Source organism: Peromyscus leucopus, chromosome 3 (assembly GCF_004664715.2).
Source record: "Peromyscus leucopus breed LL Stock chromosome 3, UCI_PerLeu_2.1, whole genome shotgun sequence".
Taxonomy (NCBI): domain Eukaryota; kingdom Metazoa; phylum Chordata; class Mammalia; order Rodentia; family Cricetidae; genus Peromyscus; species Peromyscus leucopus.
Genome location: NC_051065.1, coordinates 28,373,508 through 28,394,858, shown reverse-complemented (window position 1 = coordinate 28,394,858; position 21,351 = coordinate 28,373,508). Strand labels below are relative to the sequence as shown.

General features: G+C 40.9%; 1 protein-coding gene across 3 annotated transcripts in view; it reads left to right on the top strand.

The window, feature by feature from the left end:
* Crot (carnitine O-octanoyltransferase) overlaps positions 1-21,351 on the top strand; it is a 48,924-nt gene that overhangs the window by 22,926 nt on the left and 4,647 nt on the right. For all 3 annotated transcript variants that reach the window (XM_037203542.1, XM_028862162.2, XM_037203541.1), the window contains 10 exons: positions 490-583; positions 1,410-1,535; positions 9,521-9,622; positions 11,611-11,694; positions 11,767-11,874; positions 12,097-12,227; positions 16,495-16,618; positions 17,392-17,470; positions 17,554-17,647; positions 17,754-17,873. In XM_037203542.1, the coding sequence (XP_037059437.1) occupies positions 490-583; positions 1,410-1,535; positions 9,521-9,622; positions 11,611-11,694; positions 11,767-11,874; positions 12,097-12,227; positions 16,495-16,618; positions 17,392-17,470; positions 17,554-17,647; positions 17,754-17,873 (1,062 nt within the window). The remainder of the gene's footprint in view (positions 1-489; positions 584-1,409; positions 1,536-9,520; positions 9,623-11,610; positions 11,695-11,766; positions 11,875-12,096; positions 12,228-16,494; positions 16,619-17,391; positions 17,471-17,553; positions 17,648-17,753; positions 17,874-21,351) is intronic.

Here is a 21,351-nt window from a genome sequence, read left to right as displayed (position 1 = left end):
GCCACCACACGTAGCTAACTCTTTACCATGTAATTATCAGCATTATAGAATGATTAATACTTACGAAAGCATTTGAAATATATTACTTCTGTTTCTGGGTAAAACACAAATAAGTGAGCACACAGTAAGCTCTCTGCTTTTATATATGTGTACACAATTTTTAATCACAGGTTTAGAACAGCTGTAAGATTAACTACCAAAATGCTTTTCAAGTTCTCTCATAGAGAAGGTATTTGTTTATTTGAACCCTGGAAATGCACATGTTTTCAAAGTTTAAGTGAGATCATCTAAGCTTATTTTTAAATATAAATTATTGTCCATTATACTTTTTGTGTAAGTAGAATATATAATCACTTTTTAAGTACATACATATATATACACACACACACAGTAAATATTAGCGTGTGTGTGTTTGTGTAAGACCTCTGTAATCCTGTGTGTCCTGTCTGTGCTCTTTTTGAGTATGCTTCTTTTTTAATCTTCCGTAAGACAACTGACATATATCCACAAGAAGTGCTGTAGTGAGCCTGCGGGACCCGGCATACCAGCATTAACCAGTGAGGAGCGAACGCGGTGGGCAAAGGTACTAATCTGTGTTACTCTTCTTTTCATGTGCTAACTTTATTTTTTGTTTTTATTGTTTGGGAATTTTTAATAGTATATTTTTATCATATAACTCCTCCCAGATCCTCCTCCCCTTTCTATCCACCCAACCTCATGTTTTTTCTCTCTTAAAAACAAAAGAAAAAAAAACGACTAAAATCCCAGAGTCAGATTTGTGTTTGCCTTTTGAGCATGAGGCCTGCCTGGAGTGCGGCTGGTTTATTCCATTGAAGAAACCTGACTTTCCCTCTCCCAGCAGCTGTCATTTGTGAATGGTGTGGCCTCTGTGCCCACTTCCCCTCCTTCATGTTGGGATTTCATCCAGCTTGAGGTTGTGCAGATCCTGTGCACGCTGTCACAGTCTTAGTTCATATGTGATCTGCCCTGTTGTGTCTGGAAATGCTGCTTCCTAAAACTGTCCACCACTGCTAGCTCTTACAGTCTTCCCCCCACCCATCCACTTCTACGTAGATCCCCGAGCCTTGAAGGGAGGAGTGTGATGGAAACATCCCATTACCACCCCCTTCTACATAGATCCCCGAGCCTTGAAGGGAAGAGTGTGATGGAGACATCCCATTACCAACCCCTTTTACATAGATCCCCGAGCCTTGAAGGGAAGAGTGTGATGGAGACATCCCATTCGGGGCTGAGTACTCTAAGTTTCTTACTCTCTGAACATCGTCCAGTTGTGAGGCTCTGTGTTAATTACCATCTTATGCTGCTCTTATAGACTTTCTCGAACTCCTGATATTTTCTAGATGTATTGTATTTAAATTGTAATATCCAGTCATCTCTTTGCCCTTTAGGCTAGAGAATATCTGATTGGTCTTGATCCAAAGAACTTGACTTTATTAGAAAAAATTCAAACGAGTTTATTTGTGTATTCCATAGAAGACACCAGTCCACATGTAACCCCAGAAGATTTTTCTCAGGTAATTTTCTTGTTCTGTTATCTTTCTACACAGTTTTCTGCAGGATTTTTATTATCTGTTGAACATGAGTTTTTTGGGTTTTTTTTTTTTTCTTTAATCAGGGTCTTAGAAATTTTCTCAGCTATAAACTACATTATGTATTAAATTGAATCTCATACATATTGAATAGAACTCTGTAAATACTTGATGTTTAAGTCTGTTTGGATGTATTTTGAATCTTGTTTAAAGAAGTATGGCTATTTACATGCATATCAGTGTTTTCTAACCTTTTCCGTCAATTGATTACATAAAATATTTGCGTGGAACACTGAGGCAAATTAACTTCTCTTTCCAAAGGTGATGTATGGCTCTACCTATAACCCACACCAGTGTACATGAACCAATTGGGGTGGGTTCTATCCTAAGAATTATATCACTCTTGCAAGGAATTGATTATATCATTCAGTTTTACTGAACACACTGACTGTTTAAGTGAGTTTAAGGGTAAATGTGGCTTGTTTATATTTTTTATTTCCCAACCCTGGGTAAGGCTTTTACAAAATTCCTAGGAAGCATAATCAACCATATTAATAAAGTCTTTTGGATTTGTCATTTCATAATATAGTCATCAGTGTTAAATTGTAGGGGACAAATCCAGGATTAAAATTTTGTAGTAAGAGAGACTTCCCTTCTGGTCCAGAGGTGAGTACCCGGATCCAACCCGGACCCAATCCCTGGACACCAGCCACTCCGGGAAGACCTGCCCAACTTGGCACCAGGTTCTGGCCACCGGACAGCTCCCCTTCTAGCCCCATCGGGAGGGATCCCCTTTTCCAAGCCCCCCGGCAGCCCCTGCAATCTCCGCGCCCTGCCCCCACGCCCATCTGCCCGCGACTCCAGCCACTTCCTGAGACTTAGAGACCGGCCCCCAGCTCCCAGCCTGCTCCCGATTGCCATTCTGGACCAGAGCCCGCCCCGGACTTCCCTTCTGGACCAGAAAGTTGGACAAGAGAACTCCCTTTTGGACAAAAGAGAGAGTCTTCCTGAATCTGTCAGCTCTTTCTGAAACAAGTACACTGATAAGACGAAGAAAGAACCACAAGGAGATGGGCAGACGTCAAGGCAGAAGTACATACAGCAAAATGAAGAGCAATACAGCATCACCAGAACCTAGCCCGCCTCCAACTAGACCTGAACACCAAAAATTGGAAGAAGCAGAAGAAAGTAGCCTTATGAGTAACTTCATGAAGAAGGTAGAGGCTTGTGTAGAGGAAAAGACAAGGAAATTGGAAGAACGCTATAAACAACTAGAGGAAAGAGCAAACAAATTAGAAGAAAACAATAAAGCCCTCCAAGAAAAAAATAAATTCCTGGAAGAAAACATTAAAGTCCTGGAAGAAAACATTAAAGTCCTGGAAGAAAACAATAAAACACTGAAAGAAAATCATGAAAAAGCAATGAAACAAACAAAGGAAACAGGCCAAGAACTGAAAAAGGAAATTGAAAAAATAAAGAAGACACAAACAGAGGGAATGCTGGAAATAGAAACCCTGAGTAAAAGATCAGGAACTTCGGATGCAAGTATAACCAACAGAATGCAAGAGGTGGAAGAGAGGATTTCTGGCATTGAAGATACAGTAGAAGAAATAGTTTCATCAGTCGAAGGAAACACTAAAGCCAACAAAGTCATGAACCAAAATGTCCAAGAAATCTGGGACACCATGAAAAGACCAAACCTACGAATTATAGGGATAGAAGAAGGTGAAGAATACCAACTCAAAGGCACAGAAAATATATTCAACAAAATTATAGAAGAAAACTTTCCCAACTTAAAGAAGGAAATGCCTATGAAGATACAAGAAGCCTATAGAACACCAAACAGACTAGACCCCCAAAAAAAGTCCCCTCGACACATAATAATTAAACAACTAAATGTACAGAATAAAGAAAGAATATTAAGAGCAGCCAAGGAAAAAGGCCAAGTGACCTATAAAGGTAAACCCATCAGAATAACACCCGATTTCTCAATGGAGACTTTGAAAGCCAGAAGGACCTGGACAGATGTAATGCAGACACTAAGAAACCATGGATGTCAGCCCAGACTAATATACCCAGCAAAACTTTCAATCATCATAGACGGAAGGAACAAGACATTCGAAGACAAAGCCAGATTTAAACAATACCTATCCACAAACCCAGCCCTACAGAAAGCACTAGAAGGAAAATTCCAACCGAAGGAAGTCAGATACACACTCGAAAACACAGGCAATAGATAAAGCCACAACAGTAAACCCCAAAGAAGGGAAGTACACACACACTACCACCAAAAATGACAGGGATGAACAATCACTGGTCGTTAATATCCCTTAATATCAACGGACTTAATTCACCTATAAAAAGACATAGACTTACAGAATGGATACGAAAGCAGAACCCAACTTTCTGCTGCATACAAGAAACACATCTCAAATTCAAAGACAGACACTACCTAAGAATAAAAGGCTGGGAAAAGACTTTCCAATCAAATGGTCTTAAGAAACAAGCAGGGGTAGCCATACTGATATCCAACAAAATAGACTTCAAACTAAAATCAATCAAAAGAGATAAAGAAGGACATTACATATTCATCACAGGAAAGATCCACCAAGATGAAGTTTCAATTCTGAACATTTATGCCCCAAACACAAGGGCACCCACATATGTAAAAGAAACATTACTAAAGCTTAAACCACATATAAAACCCCACACATTAATAGTGGGAGATCTCAACACCCCACTTTCACCACTGGACAGATCTCCCAAATCGAAACTTAACAGAGAAATAAAGGACTTAACTGATATCATGACCCAATTGGACCTAATAGATATCTACAGAACATTCCATCCTAACAAGAAAGAATATACATTCTTCTCAGCACCCCATGGAACTTTCTCTAAAATTGACCACATACTTGGCCACAAAGCATATCTCAACAGATACAAAACAATTAGAATAACCTCCTGTGTTCTATCAGACCACCATGGGTTAAAGTTAGATCTCAACAACAACAAAAACTACAGAAAACCTACTTTCTCATGGAAACTGAATAATGCTCAACTAAATCACCAATGGGTTAAGGAAGAAATAAAGAAAGAAATTAAAGACTTCCTAGAGATCAATGAAAATGAAGACACCACATACCCAAACTTATGGGACACAATGAAAGCAGTGCTAAGAGGGAAATTCATAGCACTAAATGCACACATAAAGAAGTTGGAGAAATCTCACACTAGTGACTTAACAGCACACCTGAAAGCTCTAGAACAAGAAGAAGCAAAGTCTCCCAGGAAGAATAGACGCCAGGAAATTATCAAAGTGAGAGGGGAAATTAATAAATTAGAAACTAAGAGAATAATACAAAAAATTAATGAAACAAAGAGTTGGTTCTTTGAGAAAATCAACAAGATAGACAAGCCCTTATCCAAACTAACCAAAAGACAGAGAGAGAGAATCCAAATCAACAAAATCAGAAATGAAAAGGGGGACATAACAACAGACATTGAGGAAATCCAGAGAATTATAAGGTCATATTTCAAAAACCTCTACTCCACAAAACTGGAAAACCTAAAAGAAATGGACATTTTTCTGGATAAGTACCACATACCTAAGTTAAATCAAGACCAGATAAACTATTTAAATAGCCCAATAACCCTAAGGAAATAGAAACAGTCATTAAAAGTCTCCCAACCAAAAAAAGCCCAGGACCAGATGGTTTCAGCGCAGAATTCTACCAGATCTTCAAAGAAGAGTTAATACCAATACTCTCTAAATTGTTCCACATAATAGAAACAGAAGGAACATTACCAAACTCCTTTTATGAGGCTACAATTACCCTGATTCCTAAACCAAACAAGGATACAACAAAGAAAGAGAACTACAGACCGATCTCCCTCATGAACATTGATGCAAAAATACTCAATAAAATATTGGCAAACAGACTCCAAGAACACATCAGAACAATTATCCACCATGATCAAGTAGGCTTCATCCCAGGGATGCAAGGGTGGTTCAACATATGAAAGTCCATCAACGTAATACACCATATAAACAAACTCAAAGAAAAAAACCACATGATCATCTCACTAGATGCAGAAAAGGCATTTGACAAAATCCAGCACCCCTTCATGATAAAAGTCTTGGAGCGATCAGGAATACGGGGAACATACCTAAACATAATAAAGGCAATATATAGCAAACCAACAGCCAACATCAAATTAAATGGAGAGAAACTCAAAGCAATTCCACTAAAATCAGGAACGAGGCAAGGCTGTCCACTCTCCCCATACTTATTCAATATAGTACTTGAAGTTCTAGCCAGAGCAATAAGACAACATAAGGAGATTAAGGGGATACAAATTGGAAAGGAAGAAGTCAAGCTTTCCCTATTTGCAGATGACATGATAGTATACTTGAGTGACCCCAAAGATTCCACCCAGGAATTGATAAAGCTTATAAACACCTTCAGCAACGTAGCAGGATACAAGATCAACTCAAAAAAATCAGTAGCCTTCCTATATACAATGGACAAAGAAGATGAGAAGGCAATTAGAGATACATCACCCTTTACAATAGCCAAAAATGACATAAAATACCTTGGGGTAACACTAACCAAGCAAGTGAAGGACCTATATGACAAGAACTTTAAGTCCCTGAAAAAAGAAATTGAAGAAGATGTCAGAAAATGGAAAGATCTCCCATGCTCATGGATAGGCAGGGTTAACATAGTAAAAATGGCAATCTTACCAAAAGCAATATACAGATTCAATGCAATCCCCATCAAAATACCAACACAATTCTTCACAGACCTGGAAAGAATAATACTCAACTTCATATGGAAAAACAAAAAACCCAGAATAGCTAAAAGAAACCTGTACAATAAAACAACTTCTGGAGGCATCACAATCCCTAACTTCAAGCTCTACTATAGAGCTACAGTAATAAAAACAGCTTGGTATTGGCATAAAAACCGACATGTGGACCAATGGAATTGAATTGAAGACCCTGACATTAACCCACACACCTATGGACATATAATTTTTGACAAAGAAGCCAAAAGTGTACAATGGAAAAAAGAAAGCATCTTCAACAAATGGTGCTGGCATAACTGGATATCAACGTGTAGAAGGCTGCAAATAGATCCATATCTGTCACCGTGCACAAAACTTAAGTCCAAGTGGATCAAAGACCTCAACATAAATCCAGCTACTCTAAACCTGCTAGAAGAGAAAGTAGGAAGTAATCTTGAACGCATTGGCATAGGAGATCACTTCCTAAATATAACACCAGTAGCGCAGACACTGAGACAAACAATCAATCAATGGGACCTCCTGAAACTGAGAAGCTTTTGTAGAGCAAAGGATACGGTCAACAAGGCAAAGCGACAGCCTACTGAATGGGAAAAGATCTTCACCAACCCCACAGGTGACAGAGGACTGATATCCAGAATATATAAGGAACTCAAGAAATTAGACATCAAAACGACCAACAGTCCAATTGAGAAATGGGCTTTAGAATTAAACAGAGAATTCTCAACAGAGGAAACCCAAATGGCTGAAAGACATTTAAGGAACTGCTCAACATCCCTAATCATCAGGGAAATGCAAATCAAAACAACTCTGAGATACCACCTTACGCCTGTCAGAATGGCTAAGATCAAAAACACTGAAGACACTTTATGCTGGAGAGGTTGTGGAGCTAGAGGAACTCTCCTCCACTGCTGGTGGGAATGCAAGCTTGTACAACCACTTTGGAAATCAATATGGCGCTTTCTTAGAAAATTGGGAATCAATCTCCCCAAGATCCAGCTATACCACTTTTGGGCATATACCCAAGAAATGCTCAATCATACCACAAGAGCACTTGCTCAGCTATGTTCATATCAGCATTGTTTGTAATAGCCAAAACCTGGAAACAACCTAGATGCCCTTCAACTGAAGAATGGATAAAGAAATTGTGGCACATATACACAATGGAATACTACTCAGCAGAGAAAAACAATGACATCATACGGTTTGCAGACAAATGGATGGATCTAGAAAAAATCATCCTGAGTGAGGTGACCCAGACTCAGAAAGACAAATATGGTATGTACCCACTCATAGGAAGATACTAGATGTGGAACAAGGATGACTGAACTGCTACTCACATCACCAGTGAGGCTACCTGGAAAATGGGACCCCAAAAAAGACATGGAGAAATGGATGAGATCTACATGAACAGCCTGGTCATGAGTGGGAACAATGAAGAGCGACGGTCGAGGGAAAGAGAGTGGGAGATCCTAGCTGGATCAAGAAAAGAGAGGGAGAACAACGAATAGGAGACCATGGTAAATGAAGACCACATGAGAAGGGGAGGAAGCAGAGAGCTAGGGAGGCCCACGGAGATCCACAAAGATACCGCCAGAAAAGACTGCTGGCAGTGGACGAGAGACGGCAGGAACTGACCTACTCCGGTGATGGGATGGCCAGACACCCTGTTAGTTGTGCCATAAACCCCATCCAAGGAAGGTCTGAGGAATCTGGATGCAGACATTCATGGCTGGGCCCCTGGTGGAGCACTGGGAGTCTAATTAGTGAGAAAGAAGAGGGTTTATATGAGCGAGAATTGTTGAAGCCAGGGTTGGATAAAGCACAGGGACAAATAGCCAAACGAATGGAAGCACAGGATCTATGAACCAAAGGCTGAGGGGCCCCCAACTGCATCAGGCCCCCTGAACGGGTGAGACAGTCATTTGGCTTGATCTGTTTGGGAGGCAGCCGTGTGTTGGTGCCGGGTCCTGGGCTTGTTGCATGAGTTGGCTGTTTGAATCCTGGGACATATGCAGGGTCACTTGGCTCGGTCTGGGAGTGGGGGACTGGTCCTGGCTGGACTGAGTCTACCAGGTCGATCCCGGTCCTCGGGGGAGACCTTGATCTGGAGGAGGTGGGAATGGGGGGTGGGATGGGGGAGGGGGAGGGGGGCGAGAGTGGGAGAACAGGGGAATCTGTGGCTATTATGTTGAACTAAATGATGTTGTAAAATAAATTTACTTAAAAAAAGAAAAAAAAAAAAAGAAAAAAAAATAAATATCTTCTAATCATCAAAAAAAAAAAAAAATTTTGTAGTAAGAAACCAGTTTTTATTTCTGAGAGGAGGAAATTGCTGAAGTACTATTTAAGGAATAATTCAGTGTTGTTCTAACCATAGTCTGCACTTGGAAATGCAGATTGTAGCCCACTGTAGTTAAATACACACACACACACACACACACACACACACACACACACACACACAGAGGCTTGCACACACTTTTAATTAAAGTTTCATAAAACAATGATTACTTTTATGTCTGTTATGTACTTTGCTATTTTTATTCTGTTTTATTGTCTGTAAGGAATATTATTTATGCTGCTATAAATTGTTTCATGACTCATTAGTGTGCAGAGTCTACAGTTTGAAAACAGTTGTCTTAGTGGCATATGAATTGTTAAGACATCTTACTCTGAACTTACTAGGCTTCTTATACTAACCAAGTTTCAAAACACTTCTGCTTTTAATTATGTGAATGTTCTGGGAACATCAATGAATAATGTATTAGCATTCTATTTTTCTGGTTAGATTTTCATAACTTGAGATTTAAAAAGTACCTAAAGCCAGACCCAGAGTTATTATCTGTTGAATTTTAACAAAACTGCCATTTTATTAAATTTGGTTGACTTAAGAATAAAAAGTGAAATGATATATATTCTTTTTTTTTTTTTTTGGTTTTTCGAGACAGGGTTTCTCTGTGTAGCTTTGCGCCTTTCCTGGGACTCACTTGGTAGACCAGGCTGGCCTCGAACTCACAGAGATCCACCTGGCTCTGCCTCCCGAGTGCTGGGATTAAAGGCGTGCGCCACCACTGCCCGGCGAAATGATATATATTCTTAAGTCTACTTGCAAACTAATGTCAAAACACTTTTAATTTGGAAAATTAAATGTGTTTTAGGTCTTCGAAATGCTTCTTGCTGGAGATCCAGCAGTCCGCTGGGGTGACAAGTCCTATAATTTGATTTCCTTTGCTAATGGAGTATTTGGCTGTTGTTGTGATGTGAGTACGTTGTTACCAGGTGCTAGCCCTCCCACTTTAATTTCTTAAGTTAATTTGAGGGTCGTAAACTACACATACTTGTGGTGTAGTGTAAGTAAACACCTTTTTTAGTTTTATGCCATAATAAAAGGTTTAGGTCAGAATTGTCAGTGAAAGCAGAACATAGATCAAGTTCTTTTTTTCTGCTGTAGGCTAACAGTTTGGAGCATGCAAAAAGGGTTTTGAATATAATTTTTTTTGCAGTGTAATATCTTAAAACCTGTTGTTATCAAATAGCTCTCCCCAAGGAAGAGAACACCAGTTGATTGTCTAGTACCAAATGGTCATCCCTGAAAATATACAAGTAGCATTACATAGGCAGAGCAGGTTGTATTTAGAGATACACACACACACACACACACACACACACACACATATGGACATATGCATATAACAACCATCATGAAAAAAGAGGCTATGAATTCCAAAGAGAGCGGGGAGGGGTATATGGGAGGGCTTAGAAGGGGGAACGGTGTAATAATATTATAATCTCAAAAGGAAAAGAAATAAATATTTTTAGAAAGTAGTGAAAAAAGTTGAAAACATTTTCTTGCTAAAATTCACACCCTAACTTGAAAGATACCGTCTGATATTATATAGATGCTCTATGGTTAGGGAAAGGACTACGTAACTATTTCCTAAAATGATAGGCTCTTTGGGACACTAGACTCTGAAAAGTAAAATGTCTAGAAATGGCTACCATTTTACCATTCTAAAAAACAACTGCTTTCCTTGTTTCTCTTTCATCTTTTCCCATGGATTTGACCAGCTCTGTCTTCCTTTGGGGAAATCTGTAAACCAAGGAAATGAAACCGAACAAAGACTCCGAGCGAGCCTCGGGCCTGCAGTGGGCTTTGTCTCGGGTGTGGAGGTTGAACAGAGGGTTTTGTGTGCATGTCAGGCAAGCAATCTACGCTGAGCTACAGCCCTAATCTTGTCAATGGTTTTATTAATCATTCACTTTCCTTTGATATAATTTAATCTGGAATTAGTTTAAAAAGATGTTGGCATAGTTATATTCTTAAATATGGACAATGCAGACAGAGTGTCCAGATACTGTCATTATAAAGGAATTTCCCGTTTCTGTGGTCGGAGCTGCTTTCAGACTGCCCAGGTGGTTATTGCGTTTGCAGCTGTAGGGTCGCTGCAGCTCCCTTAGCTGATTGACACCTGTGGAAATAGACAGCTTGTTCTAATAGCCCCAGAAAAGGTCCTGGAATCCTTCTCATTGGTTATTATTGGCTTGTGTGAAGCACATGTCCTTGGGAATCAAGTGTGCCCTCATTAGCCTGGCTTAGGCCACTGTCTAACCTTGGAACCACATGGGTAGACTCAGTCTCCTTCAACTTAACACCCAGGGGTATGGTGGTTGCCTAGAGAACAGTGAAGTAGCTGTTATTCCAGAAGTAGGTAGATTGTTGATAAGTAGGTGATAAAAGTACTGCAGCCCATCTTTCCCACATTGCTTAACATGGCAAGTTCTTTCTGCACTGCCTAGGCATTCCTGTAGATCTGTAATGGTGGCACTGCTTTCTAGCACTTACTTAGTGGTCCTCTCTTAGCTAGAGATGCTCATGCCCATCCCAATTGCCTTAGTCTGGTGTCCTCACCTGACTACTACACTGTTTTTTATAATTTCAGAATACTTTCACATGACACAGGGTGCACCTGCTCAGACTCCCAGTAACCTCTGGATTGTTTACTGTTACATAGCCCAAACTCTAAGAGCCTACTGTATGCTTACAGTTTTGAACGCTTGTTCATTTTTTCATTGTCTTGAAAAATAAGCAGTTCTTATTGTGCAGGAAAGAATTGTATCATTTCATCATTAGGAAGTCAGGTACTGGAAGATGGGCATATCTTATCCATTAAAAGTGAAGAAAGTAAAAAATATTGGGTCAAATTTTAATTGGACACAAACTACTCAAAATCTCTTATTTTCATTTTAGCATGCTCCTTACGATGCAATGGTTATGGTGAATATTGCCCATTATGTTGATGAGAGAGTCTTAGAGACGGAAGGAAGATGGAAGGTATGTCAGAACAAGCCCATCAGCCTTTCCTGCTCACGTTTTCACGGGTATTTTAAAGTTCTCTATTTTCAGGGTTCAGAAAAAGTCCGGGAAATACCACTTCCTGAGGAGCTGGCTTTCACTGTGGATGAGAAAATACTAAGTGACATCTACCAAGCCAAAGCCCAGCACCTCAAAGGGGTAGGTTTTTAGTTTTTCTTTTAGATTAGTAATGTTTCCTCTTTAGCTGCCATATCTGGAAATGTGGCTATTACCCAAGCATGGCTTCATAAAATATTTTAAAATTATAACCTTAATGCCTTTAATTCTTCATGTCTGATGATTAATGCAGGTAATAATTTGATTCCCCTTTGAGCTGCTCCTTTCCAGTGATGTTTCTCTGCTCCCATTTAACTTTGTTAGGCGTCGGATCTCCAGATCACAGCACGTGCTTTTACAGCTTTTGGCAAAAAGCTCACCAAGAAGGAGGCCCTGCATCCTGATACCTTTATTCAGCTCGCACTTCAGCTCGCCTACTACAGACTTCACGGACGGTAACCGTTTGCTCTCCTTTTTCATGGCTTGACTTCCCAGGGTATGGCCTTTACAGGGCCATTACTTCCCAACTCCGCGGTGGATTCCCTCACCTTTCTTTCTTTGGGGTCCATCAGTTTCTTAGAGTCTGGTCTGTGACAGTGTGTAGGTTTTCCCATTGGCTCTTTGTCATGGTGCCTTGGTACATTTGAAGGATCATGCTTTACTATGTGAAATTGTGTGCACATTAATGGCTTGGAAATGCTAGCTCCCGTTCTGTGGGATGTCATTTGCTCTCTTCACAGTATCCTTTGACCCACACAGTTACATTTTGATGAGATCCAATGTATTTTCTTTTCTTTTTGTTGCTTATCAATGAAACCAACCAAATCCAAAGCAATGAAGATTTTCCCGTATTTTTCTAAGATTTTTATAATTCTTAGTTCTTACTGTAGATCTGTGATCATTTTAAGATCATTTTTAAGTATCATGTAAGGAAAGAGTCTACGTTAGGATTCTTTGTAGAATCAACCTATTTTGTGTATGTCTGTGTGGTTGGGGGTTATTTAAGGGATGAAGCTTGTTAGGGAAATTGGCTTATGTGGTTACAGAGGCAGTGAAGTCCCATGTTGTGCTCTGCAAACTGGAGAAACAGCAGGTTGGTGCTGTGATCCAGTTGAGTACAGATTCTTGAGAAGGATCAAAAGACATGGGGTCTAGCTCCCAGTCCAGTTCCGAAGGCCCAAGGACCAGAAGCTCCAGTTTCCGAGGGTAGGAAAAGATACATGCTCCAGTTCATCTGGTGACTGGTTTTCCTGTCCTCTGACTCTGTTTTTTCTCTTCAGTCTCTCAATAGGTTAGATGATGTCCACCCACATGGTGAGGGCAAGCTTTATTACCATGTAGTCCACTGTTACAAATGCTTATGTCAGCTGGAAACACCCTCATTCTCTGGCGTGTGTTCTTCCAAGGAAGATAATATATGACATTAACTCACGGGTCCAATTTCATGCCTTTCCCGGTGGCTGTCAAGTTTCCCGGCACTGTGGAAGACCCCGCTTTCTAAATCTGAAGTCAGCTGATCTGCAACAAGTGGTGTTTACCTTTCCGCCTTGGGTGCTTTCCTTTCCTTCTCATGGTGCTGTGGTGTGGATGGAGGTGGTGGAGAAGTAGACATTCTCTCTTCTTTGTGTTAGCTGGGTTTTTTAGATGCCCTTATGCTGAGGAACTGGCCATCTGTTCCTGGTTTGTCGGGTTTTAATTGTGAGTGAGTGAAGACTTTTGTCAAGTGCTTTTCCGTACTGACTAAGATGAGTGCGTGGGTCTGTTAGTGGTCTTGGCTGCCCTGTCCTGACTCTCTGTAGCCCTGAATGCTGGGCTTGTTTACCTGCTGGTGACAGTGTTGAAAGCTGTCTTGTTTCTGTGCCTTCCATAACGTTCTGTTCACTCTCAATCTTCCTGTTGATGAACCTTCAGAAATAGCGAATTCCTTGGGCAGAGGAAAGCAGCATTGAACAACTTGTTTAACAAACTTTTTTTTTTTTTTTGGTTTTTCAAGACAGGGTTTCTCTGTGTAGTTTTGGTGCCTGTTCTGGATCTCGTTCTGTAGACCAGGCTGGCCTCAAACTCATAGAGATTCCCCTGCCTCTACCTCCCGAGTGCTGGGATTAAAGGTGTGCGCCACCTCTGCCTGGCCTAACAAACTATTTTTATCTTCTCTCCACATCTTGAGGCCTGTAAGTCCTGTTTTTTTTGTTGTTGTTGTTGTTTGTTTGTTTGTTTGTTTTTTGACAACTTTGCAAAGCCTTGAGCAGCCTGTTTTAAAAAAATAAAAATCCAGCTTTTCTTAATATCTGGCTTATGTAAGACGGCCTTCCTGCAAACCACCTCCTTACAGCAGCATTGGAAATGCCGGCCAGAATGTTTGTGTGAGCTTCACATGTTGCACTTGGTTGATATGTCTGTAAATCTTTAAGCATAAGAATTCCTAGAATTCCTTTCGCTGTCTTCTTCCTATTGCATTTTATTTACGAAGAAACTGGGTCATTCTGTGTAGTGTGCCTAGTTTTTTGAATCCCCAGTGTTCTCAAGCGTGGTGCTTTCTCCTGCATTTTCTGGAAATGAGTAGGGAAAACCAGAACATGGATGAGAATCGTTTCTTTTGTTGTTATTGTTTTTATGACAATCAATTACTTTATTAATGCTGTTGACCTATTTCATATTTCAATTACTTGTCACCCAATCCCCCCATTCATTCCTTCCTGAATCTGTTTTTACTGACTTTCTGAATGGGATCTTACTGTGTTACCTGTGTCTAGTGTTGCTTTCACCTCCAGAGTATTAGGACTTCAGCCATGCCATGCCTAGCTTCCTGAATATTTTTATATTCCTTTGATAATTTTTACCAAGATCCCCCAATTACAGGTTACACATTGATGACACTTGAACTGCCTCTTTTTTTTTTTTTTATCCTCCTCTCTCCTTTTTTTTCTTTTTGACAAAGTCTTGCTTTGTTATCCAGGCTGATTGTAGACAAATTTCTAAACAGTCTTATTAAATAAGGAACACTGAGCCAAATATAGGGGTGAAAGCCATAGAGATCAGAGAAATAGGAATAGCCACCAGCTAACCTTAGCTCACCACGCCGCTCTAGCTTCTTAAGAGAGAGCTACTTCCTATCTACCCAGGCTTTTCTTGCCTTACTGTTTTGCCCTCTCATTGGCTCTTAGCCCAGCTACCTCACTTCCTTGTCACTGCCTGTCTGTACAGACCTCCAGGTCTCTATGGTTGGTACTGGGATTAAAGGTGTGTGTCACCAGCTTGGTTGTTCCCTAGTGTGACCTTGAACACACAGAGACTTTGCTTGTCATGTGATTGGATTAAGGGTGTTTGCTACCACTGCCTGACTTTTGTTATGGTTATCTATGTCCTCTGATCTTCAGGCAAACTTTATTTTTTAACATAAAAATAAAATATCACCACAACTGATCTCAAGCTCTTAGATTCAAGTGATCCTTCAGCCTCAAGTCTTCTTAGTAGCTGAGATTATAGGCATAAATTGGAGCATCCAACTACTTTGTGTTTTGGGGTTTGTTTGATTGGTTGGTTTGGTTTTTTTGTTTTGTTTTGTTTTTTTTCGAAACAAGTTTCTCTGTAGCTTTGGCGCCTGTCCTGGAACTCATTCTGTAGCCCAGGCTGGCCTGGAACTCAACAGAGATTGGCCTGCCTCTGCCTCCTGCGTGCTGGGATTAAAAGTGTGTGCCACCACCACCTGGCTTACTTTTTTTTTTTTTTTTAAATAAAACACGTTTTATTGATTATTTGACAATTTTGCATTTGTAAACAATGTATCTTGATCATATTCACTCTTACTCCTCTCCTGCTCTTTTTTTAAAGAGATTTATCTTTGTGCCATTGAGTCCCAGACATCCCACTCTCACCAAACTTGATCCTCACTATCACTAACTTCCAGCAAAATAAGAGCACTTTGTATCTAAAACTATGTCATTCATCAGTTGGAGAAACAGCTGTTTTTCTGGGGAACTACTCAGTGTTCATCGTTCAACAGCTAAGAACTCTGTATGTATTCTGTGTAATAAATTACCAAAACCATAATGACTTAGAACACAAGCATTCATTGTATCATTGTCCCCATAGGTGAGTAAAACACAACACAGTTTAGCTGGTGTATGTCTCATGAGCTTGTGGTTGGAGTATTATCCAGGGCTCCGTGTTCATCAGTCAGCTCTCCATCTGTCGGATCTACATCCATGACCATTTACAAATTTACTAGCAAAACTCAGCTCCTCCCTAAGTGCTGTCTAGAGAAATGTTTTCAGTTTTTAACTGCCTAACCCACTCGGTAGGGCAGTTCCCACCATGGTAATTGGCCTTTGCAGAGCAAGGAAGTAGAAAGGAGACCTTCTTTGTGACCTAACAGCCCTTTACTTTTCCTGTAGCCCCTGGGTTAAGTGGAAGTCACTGACTCCAACACATGTTTAGAGTGTACCAAAGCATGAATAGCCAGAGGCACAGGCCACAGGGAGCTTCTCTGAGAATGCCCGTCAGACTAGGAAACATGCCTGATATCATCTGAAAGCAGCCGAGCCTTTGAAAATAGCCTGTGTTATCAGACTGTTTTCTTGCTCTTTGGTTTGGAAACAGCCTCTGTGGAAACTCTCAGTTCCAAACCGATATGTAGGCTTAGTCTGATCAGAAAGTCACATTAGTGTGTGACTATATTTGTAATAACATCAGAACATTTTTTTCTGGTACTCTATATTTTAGCCCTGGTTGCTGCTATGAAACAGCTATGACAAGATACTTTTACCATGGCCGAACAGAGACCGTACGCTCGTGTACAATGGAGGCCGTCAGGTGGTGCCAGTCCATGCAGGATCCCTCTACCAGTGTGAGTACTGGAAAGAAAAAAACGCAACAGGATTGCTCTTTCAATGACTTCTTTGCTTCTATACCCCTGGGTCATTAAAACACTTTAAGGCATTATCCCTAAAGTTTGCAAAAAGTGTTAATTTGCCACTGAAGTATGCCAGGAACACTAGGCAGCAGATTTGAAAAGAAGCTCATTTGTATCATTTTCTAAGCTATACGTTTTTCAGCACTGTTAATCTGACAGTGTCAGTACAATGCAGAGCTCTCCAAAGACCTTCAGAAGGAAGCTTTTTGTCATGTGGTTGAATGTCTAGTTTTTGTTTGAAGTCACTAGGACCAGAACTGGTTGTATGTATTTTATTTTGAATCTTTTTAAAGTATTTAGACAGCAGTATGTTTCTTTCCCTGTTAGTCTGAAATTTTGCCTGTTTTAATTTGAAGAGACATAATTATGTTAGTTTTCATAGAAATTATATTTTTAGTTTTAAAATTCCACTTTTTGTTCATTTATTAATATTACAAGTGTCTCAAAGCAATTTTCAGTACTTCTCTTTCCAAATTCAGGAAAGAAGAAAATAAAAAAATCAAGGTTTTATGGGGGAAAGAAAGGCAGTAGAATTAAGGAAAGATGGGAGCATGCATCGCAGTTCTGCCTCCGAATCTTTTCCCTTGACCCAGATTCTAACACTGATATTAGTCTTCTTTTGCTACTCTTTATTTGAGTTATACAGTTTGTTATTGATTTGATTTATTGATTTGTATTGAAAATTACCGTTCTTATTCTTGACACAGCTTCTTGAACGGCAGCAAAAGATGTTACAAGCTTTTGCAAAGCATAATAAGATGATGAAAGATTGTTCAAATGGAAAAGGTACGTAAGCTTGAATTATTCTGTTTGAAAATTCTTTTGTTGGAAGCTTTTTTTCTGACTCCAGGTTTGGGATTTCATTGCAGGATTTGACCGTCACCTTCTCGGTCTTTTGCTTGTAGCAAAAGAGGAAGGCCTCCCTGTTCCAGAGCTATTCGAGGACCCTCTTTTCTCCAGAAGGTAACTTGGGGCGGTGGGCCATCGTGTGCACATCCTGGTTCTCCCTGGGTATGAGAAGGAGGGCAGCACCTCCAGCTAACTGACATCTCTTCTTTGTGCCACACAGTGGAGGAGGCGGGAACTTTGTTCTCTCCACCAGTCTGGTTGGTTACTTACGAATCCAGGGAGTCGTGGTTCCCATGGTACACAATGGGTACGGGTTTTTCTACCATATCCGAGACGACAGGTAAGCCTGCTCCCCTTTGTTCTTAGGGTGGAGTAGGAACTGTAATGCGATCGGGATTTTAGTATGTGTACACTGTGATTTCACTTGGGTCATCGGTCATTGGCTACAGGAGTAGCCACTTGGCCACCTAGGTATTTAACATATGTTGATATTTCTTTACTCTGCTTTTGAGATCCTTGTAAAATCACTCTTTGGGGGATTTGTGCAGAAGCATATTTTCAGGATGTTTCAGGAACTATTATCTGTGAAACCTGTGTATTTAAAAAACATGTTTGACATATAAAAGGTATTTTTTGGCCAATCAAAATGTGTAGATATGTGTGGCCTTGCGTATGTGTGGGTCTACCTCTGCAGACTGAGATCAGGCGTGGGGCGCTTCAGATGGGATGTAGCAAACTCAATAACAGTACACAGGGCTTCAGTACTTCAGTTCCCAGTGCTTCATTTTCATACATTCCCTACAGAGAAGTCTATTCTCTGCTTTCCTTTTTTTTTTTTTTGGTTTTTTCGAGACAGGGTTTCTCTGTGTAGCTTTGCGCCTTTCCTGGAACTCACTTGGTAGCCCAGGCTGGCCTCGAACTCACAGAGATCCGCCTGCCTCTGCCTCCCGAGTGCTGGGATTAAAGGCGTGCGCCACCACCGCCCAGCCTCTGCTTTCCTTTTGCACGATTTGTGTGCAGTTACACAGGTGTTACCGGTCGCTGTCGGCCTCTGAGACCCCAGACTGTATATCACTGTGGGATTGTTTGTGCACATTAACGGACAGATTAAAATTTTAAATTACAAGTTATACACAGATCTTGATTTTTTTCATAAAAGAGTTTGATGACCAAAGTAATAATTTAATGTGAATAAGCATTTTAGCATATTCCCTGACAAATAATAGGTTTTGCGTTATACCCTGTGGCGTCAGTTCAGGCTGCAGATAGCTCAGCTCATTTTTTTTAGAAAACTACTTTCATTGGTCCTGAAAAAAACATTCATTCACTCATTTAGGAAATGTTTAGTAGAAGTTAACAGTATGCCTTATGTGTGGGTACTAAGGACAAAAAACAAGATTCTCTTTCTTAAAAACTTTATTTTCTACTTGGAGATAGATTGATTAATTAGTGATGAATACTGTGAAGAAAGTAACCTGTTACCGCATCAGATTGGTTAAGTGGTAGAGAGGAGGACCTTGTCCAGAATGGTCAGGACCTTGTCCAGTGTGGTCAGGACCTTGTCCAGTGTGGTCAGGACCTTGTCCAGTGTGGCAGGACCTTGTCCAGTGTGGTCAGGACCTTGTCCAGTGTGGCAGAACCTTGTCCAGTGTGGTCAGGACCTTGTCCAGTGTGGTCAGGACCTTGTCCAGTGTGGTCAAGACCTTGTCCAGTGTGGCAGAACCTTGTCCAGTGTGGTCAGGACCTTGTCCAGTGTGGTCAGGACCTTGTCCAGTGTGGTCAGGACCTTGTCCAGTGTGGTCAAGACCTTGTCCAGTGTGGTCAGAACCTTGTCCAGTGTGGTCAGAACCTTGTCCAGTGTGGTCAGGACCTTGTCCAGTGTGGCAGAACCTTGTCCAGTGTGGTCAGGACCTTGTCCAGTGTGGTCAGGACCTTGTCCAGTGTGGTCAGGACCTTGTCCAGTGTGGTCAGGACCTTGTCCAGTGTGGCAGAACCTTGTCCAGTGTGGCAGGACCTTGTCCAGTGTGGTAAGGACCTTGTCCAGTGTGGTCAGGATCTTGTCCAGTGTGGCAGAACCTTGTCCAGTGTGGTCAGGACCTTGTCCAGTGTGGTCAGGACCTTGTCCAGTGTGGTCAGGACCTTGTCCAGTGTGGTCAGGACCTTGTCCAGTGTGGTCAGGACCTTGTCCAGTGTGGCAGAACCTTGTCCAGTGTGGTCAGGACCTTGTCCAGTGTGGTCAGGACCTGTGGGCGGACCTTGTCCAGTGTGGTCAGGACCTTGTCCAGTGTGGTCAGGACCTTGTCCAGTGTGGTCAGACCTTGTCCAGTGTGGTCAGGACCTTGTCCAGTGTGGTCAGGACCTTGTCCAGTGTGTAGGACTGTCAGTGTGGTCAGGACCTTGTCCAGTGTGGTCAGGACCTTGTCCAGTGTGGTCAGGACCTTGTCCAGTGTGGTCAGGACCTTGTCCAGTGTGGTCAGGACCTTGTCCAGTGTGGTCAGGACCTTGTCCAGTGTGGTCAGGACCTTGTCCAGTGTGGTCAGGACCTTGTCCAGTGTGGTCAAGACCTTGTCCAGTGTGGTCAGGACCTTGTCCAGTGTGGTCAGGACCTTGTCCAGTGTGGCAGGACCTTGTACAGTGTGATCAGGACATTGTACAATATAGTTAGGTCCCTCCCTGAAGAGCAGTAACAGAACTGAGATATTAAAGATGAGGAGGAATCAAGAAGATACAGCTTTCTAGAATCTGGAGATGCTACCTAAGTCAAGCCACCATCCTGTTTCACTTACACATCCTTCCCTATGAACGGTTCTCCTCACTGAAGCCCTGGTGGGCCTTCTAACAATATCAGGGGCTAGCAAGATGGCTCAATGGTTACAGGTTCATGCTTCTAAGCCTGATGACTCTGCAGCCCACATGATGGAAAAACTCAGGTCTTGTCATTCTTCACAACCTTGTAGGGGCTTCCCATTTCACTCACAGTAAAATCCACAGTCCTGCTCTGAGACCATATGTGATCCCGCTCTTGGTTATCTTTGTGACTGTCTTCCATGGTGTACATTCTAGTTTATTCTGCTCCAGCCACACTAAGCATATTCCTTGAATGGTCCATAAGCTCCAGCCTCAAGGCAAGTGCTCTTCCTTCTTCTGCCAAGTTTCCTCTTTCTTGAGATACATGGAGGGGTAACTCCCCTTTAATTCACATAAATATTTGCTCAAGGGCCCCTCCTGAGAGGCCTTCCATGACCATGTAAAATGGCACTACTCTCTCGGGTGAAATACTCCATTAAATTTGAAGATCGTATGTATGATTTAAAGTGGTTTGACATATCATTTTTCTTTAAATGTGTTACATTCCCATTGTAAAAAAAGATACAATATGAAAAACAAAGTTACTGAACATTTCTATTTCATTGCACATGACAGTCAGTAGATAAAACTTCTGTTTGGCAATATGTTTATCATTTTTAGTAATTTAAATCATAATTATTTTACATCCTTTTTTATTTCATTTTCACTAATTTCAAGCAGTTCCCACTGCCATTAACTGTGTTTTGAGATATTTTAAATTTGAATAATTTAATCTTCCATGTGAAGGACTTACTCATATAATAAGGAATAATTTCCAGTCTTCCATGAGATAAATTTCCACAATTTGTTAATTATTTTTCTATCTTGTTTTCCCAATTAGCATATATGCTATAAATATAATATACCCTTTCTTATTTTATCATATAATTTCCAACTGTACATTTTATGAAGTATTACTAGTTTGGTAGACAAAAGTAATTTGCTTCAAAATTTTACTTATGTAGAGAAAC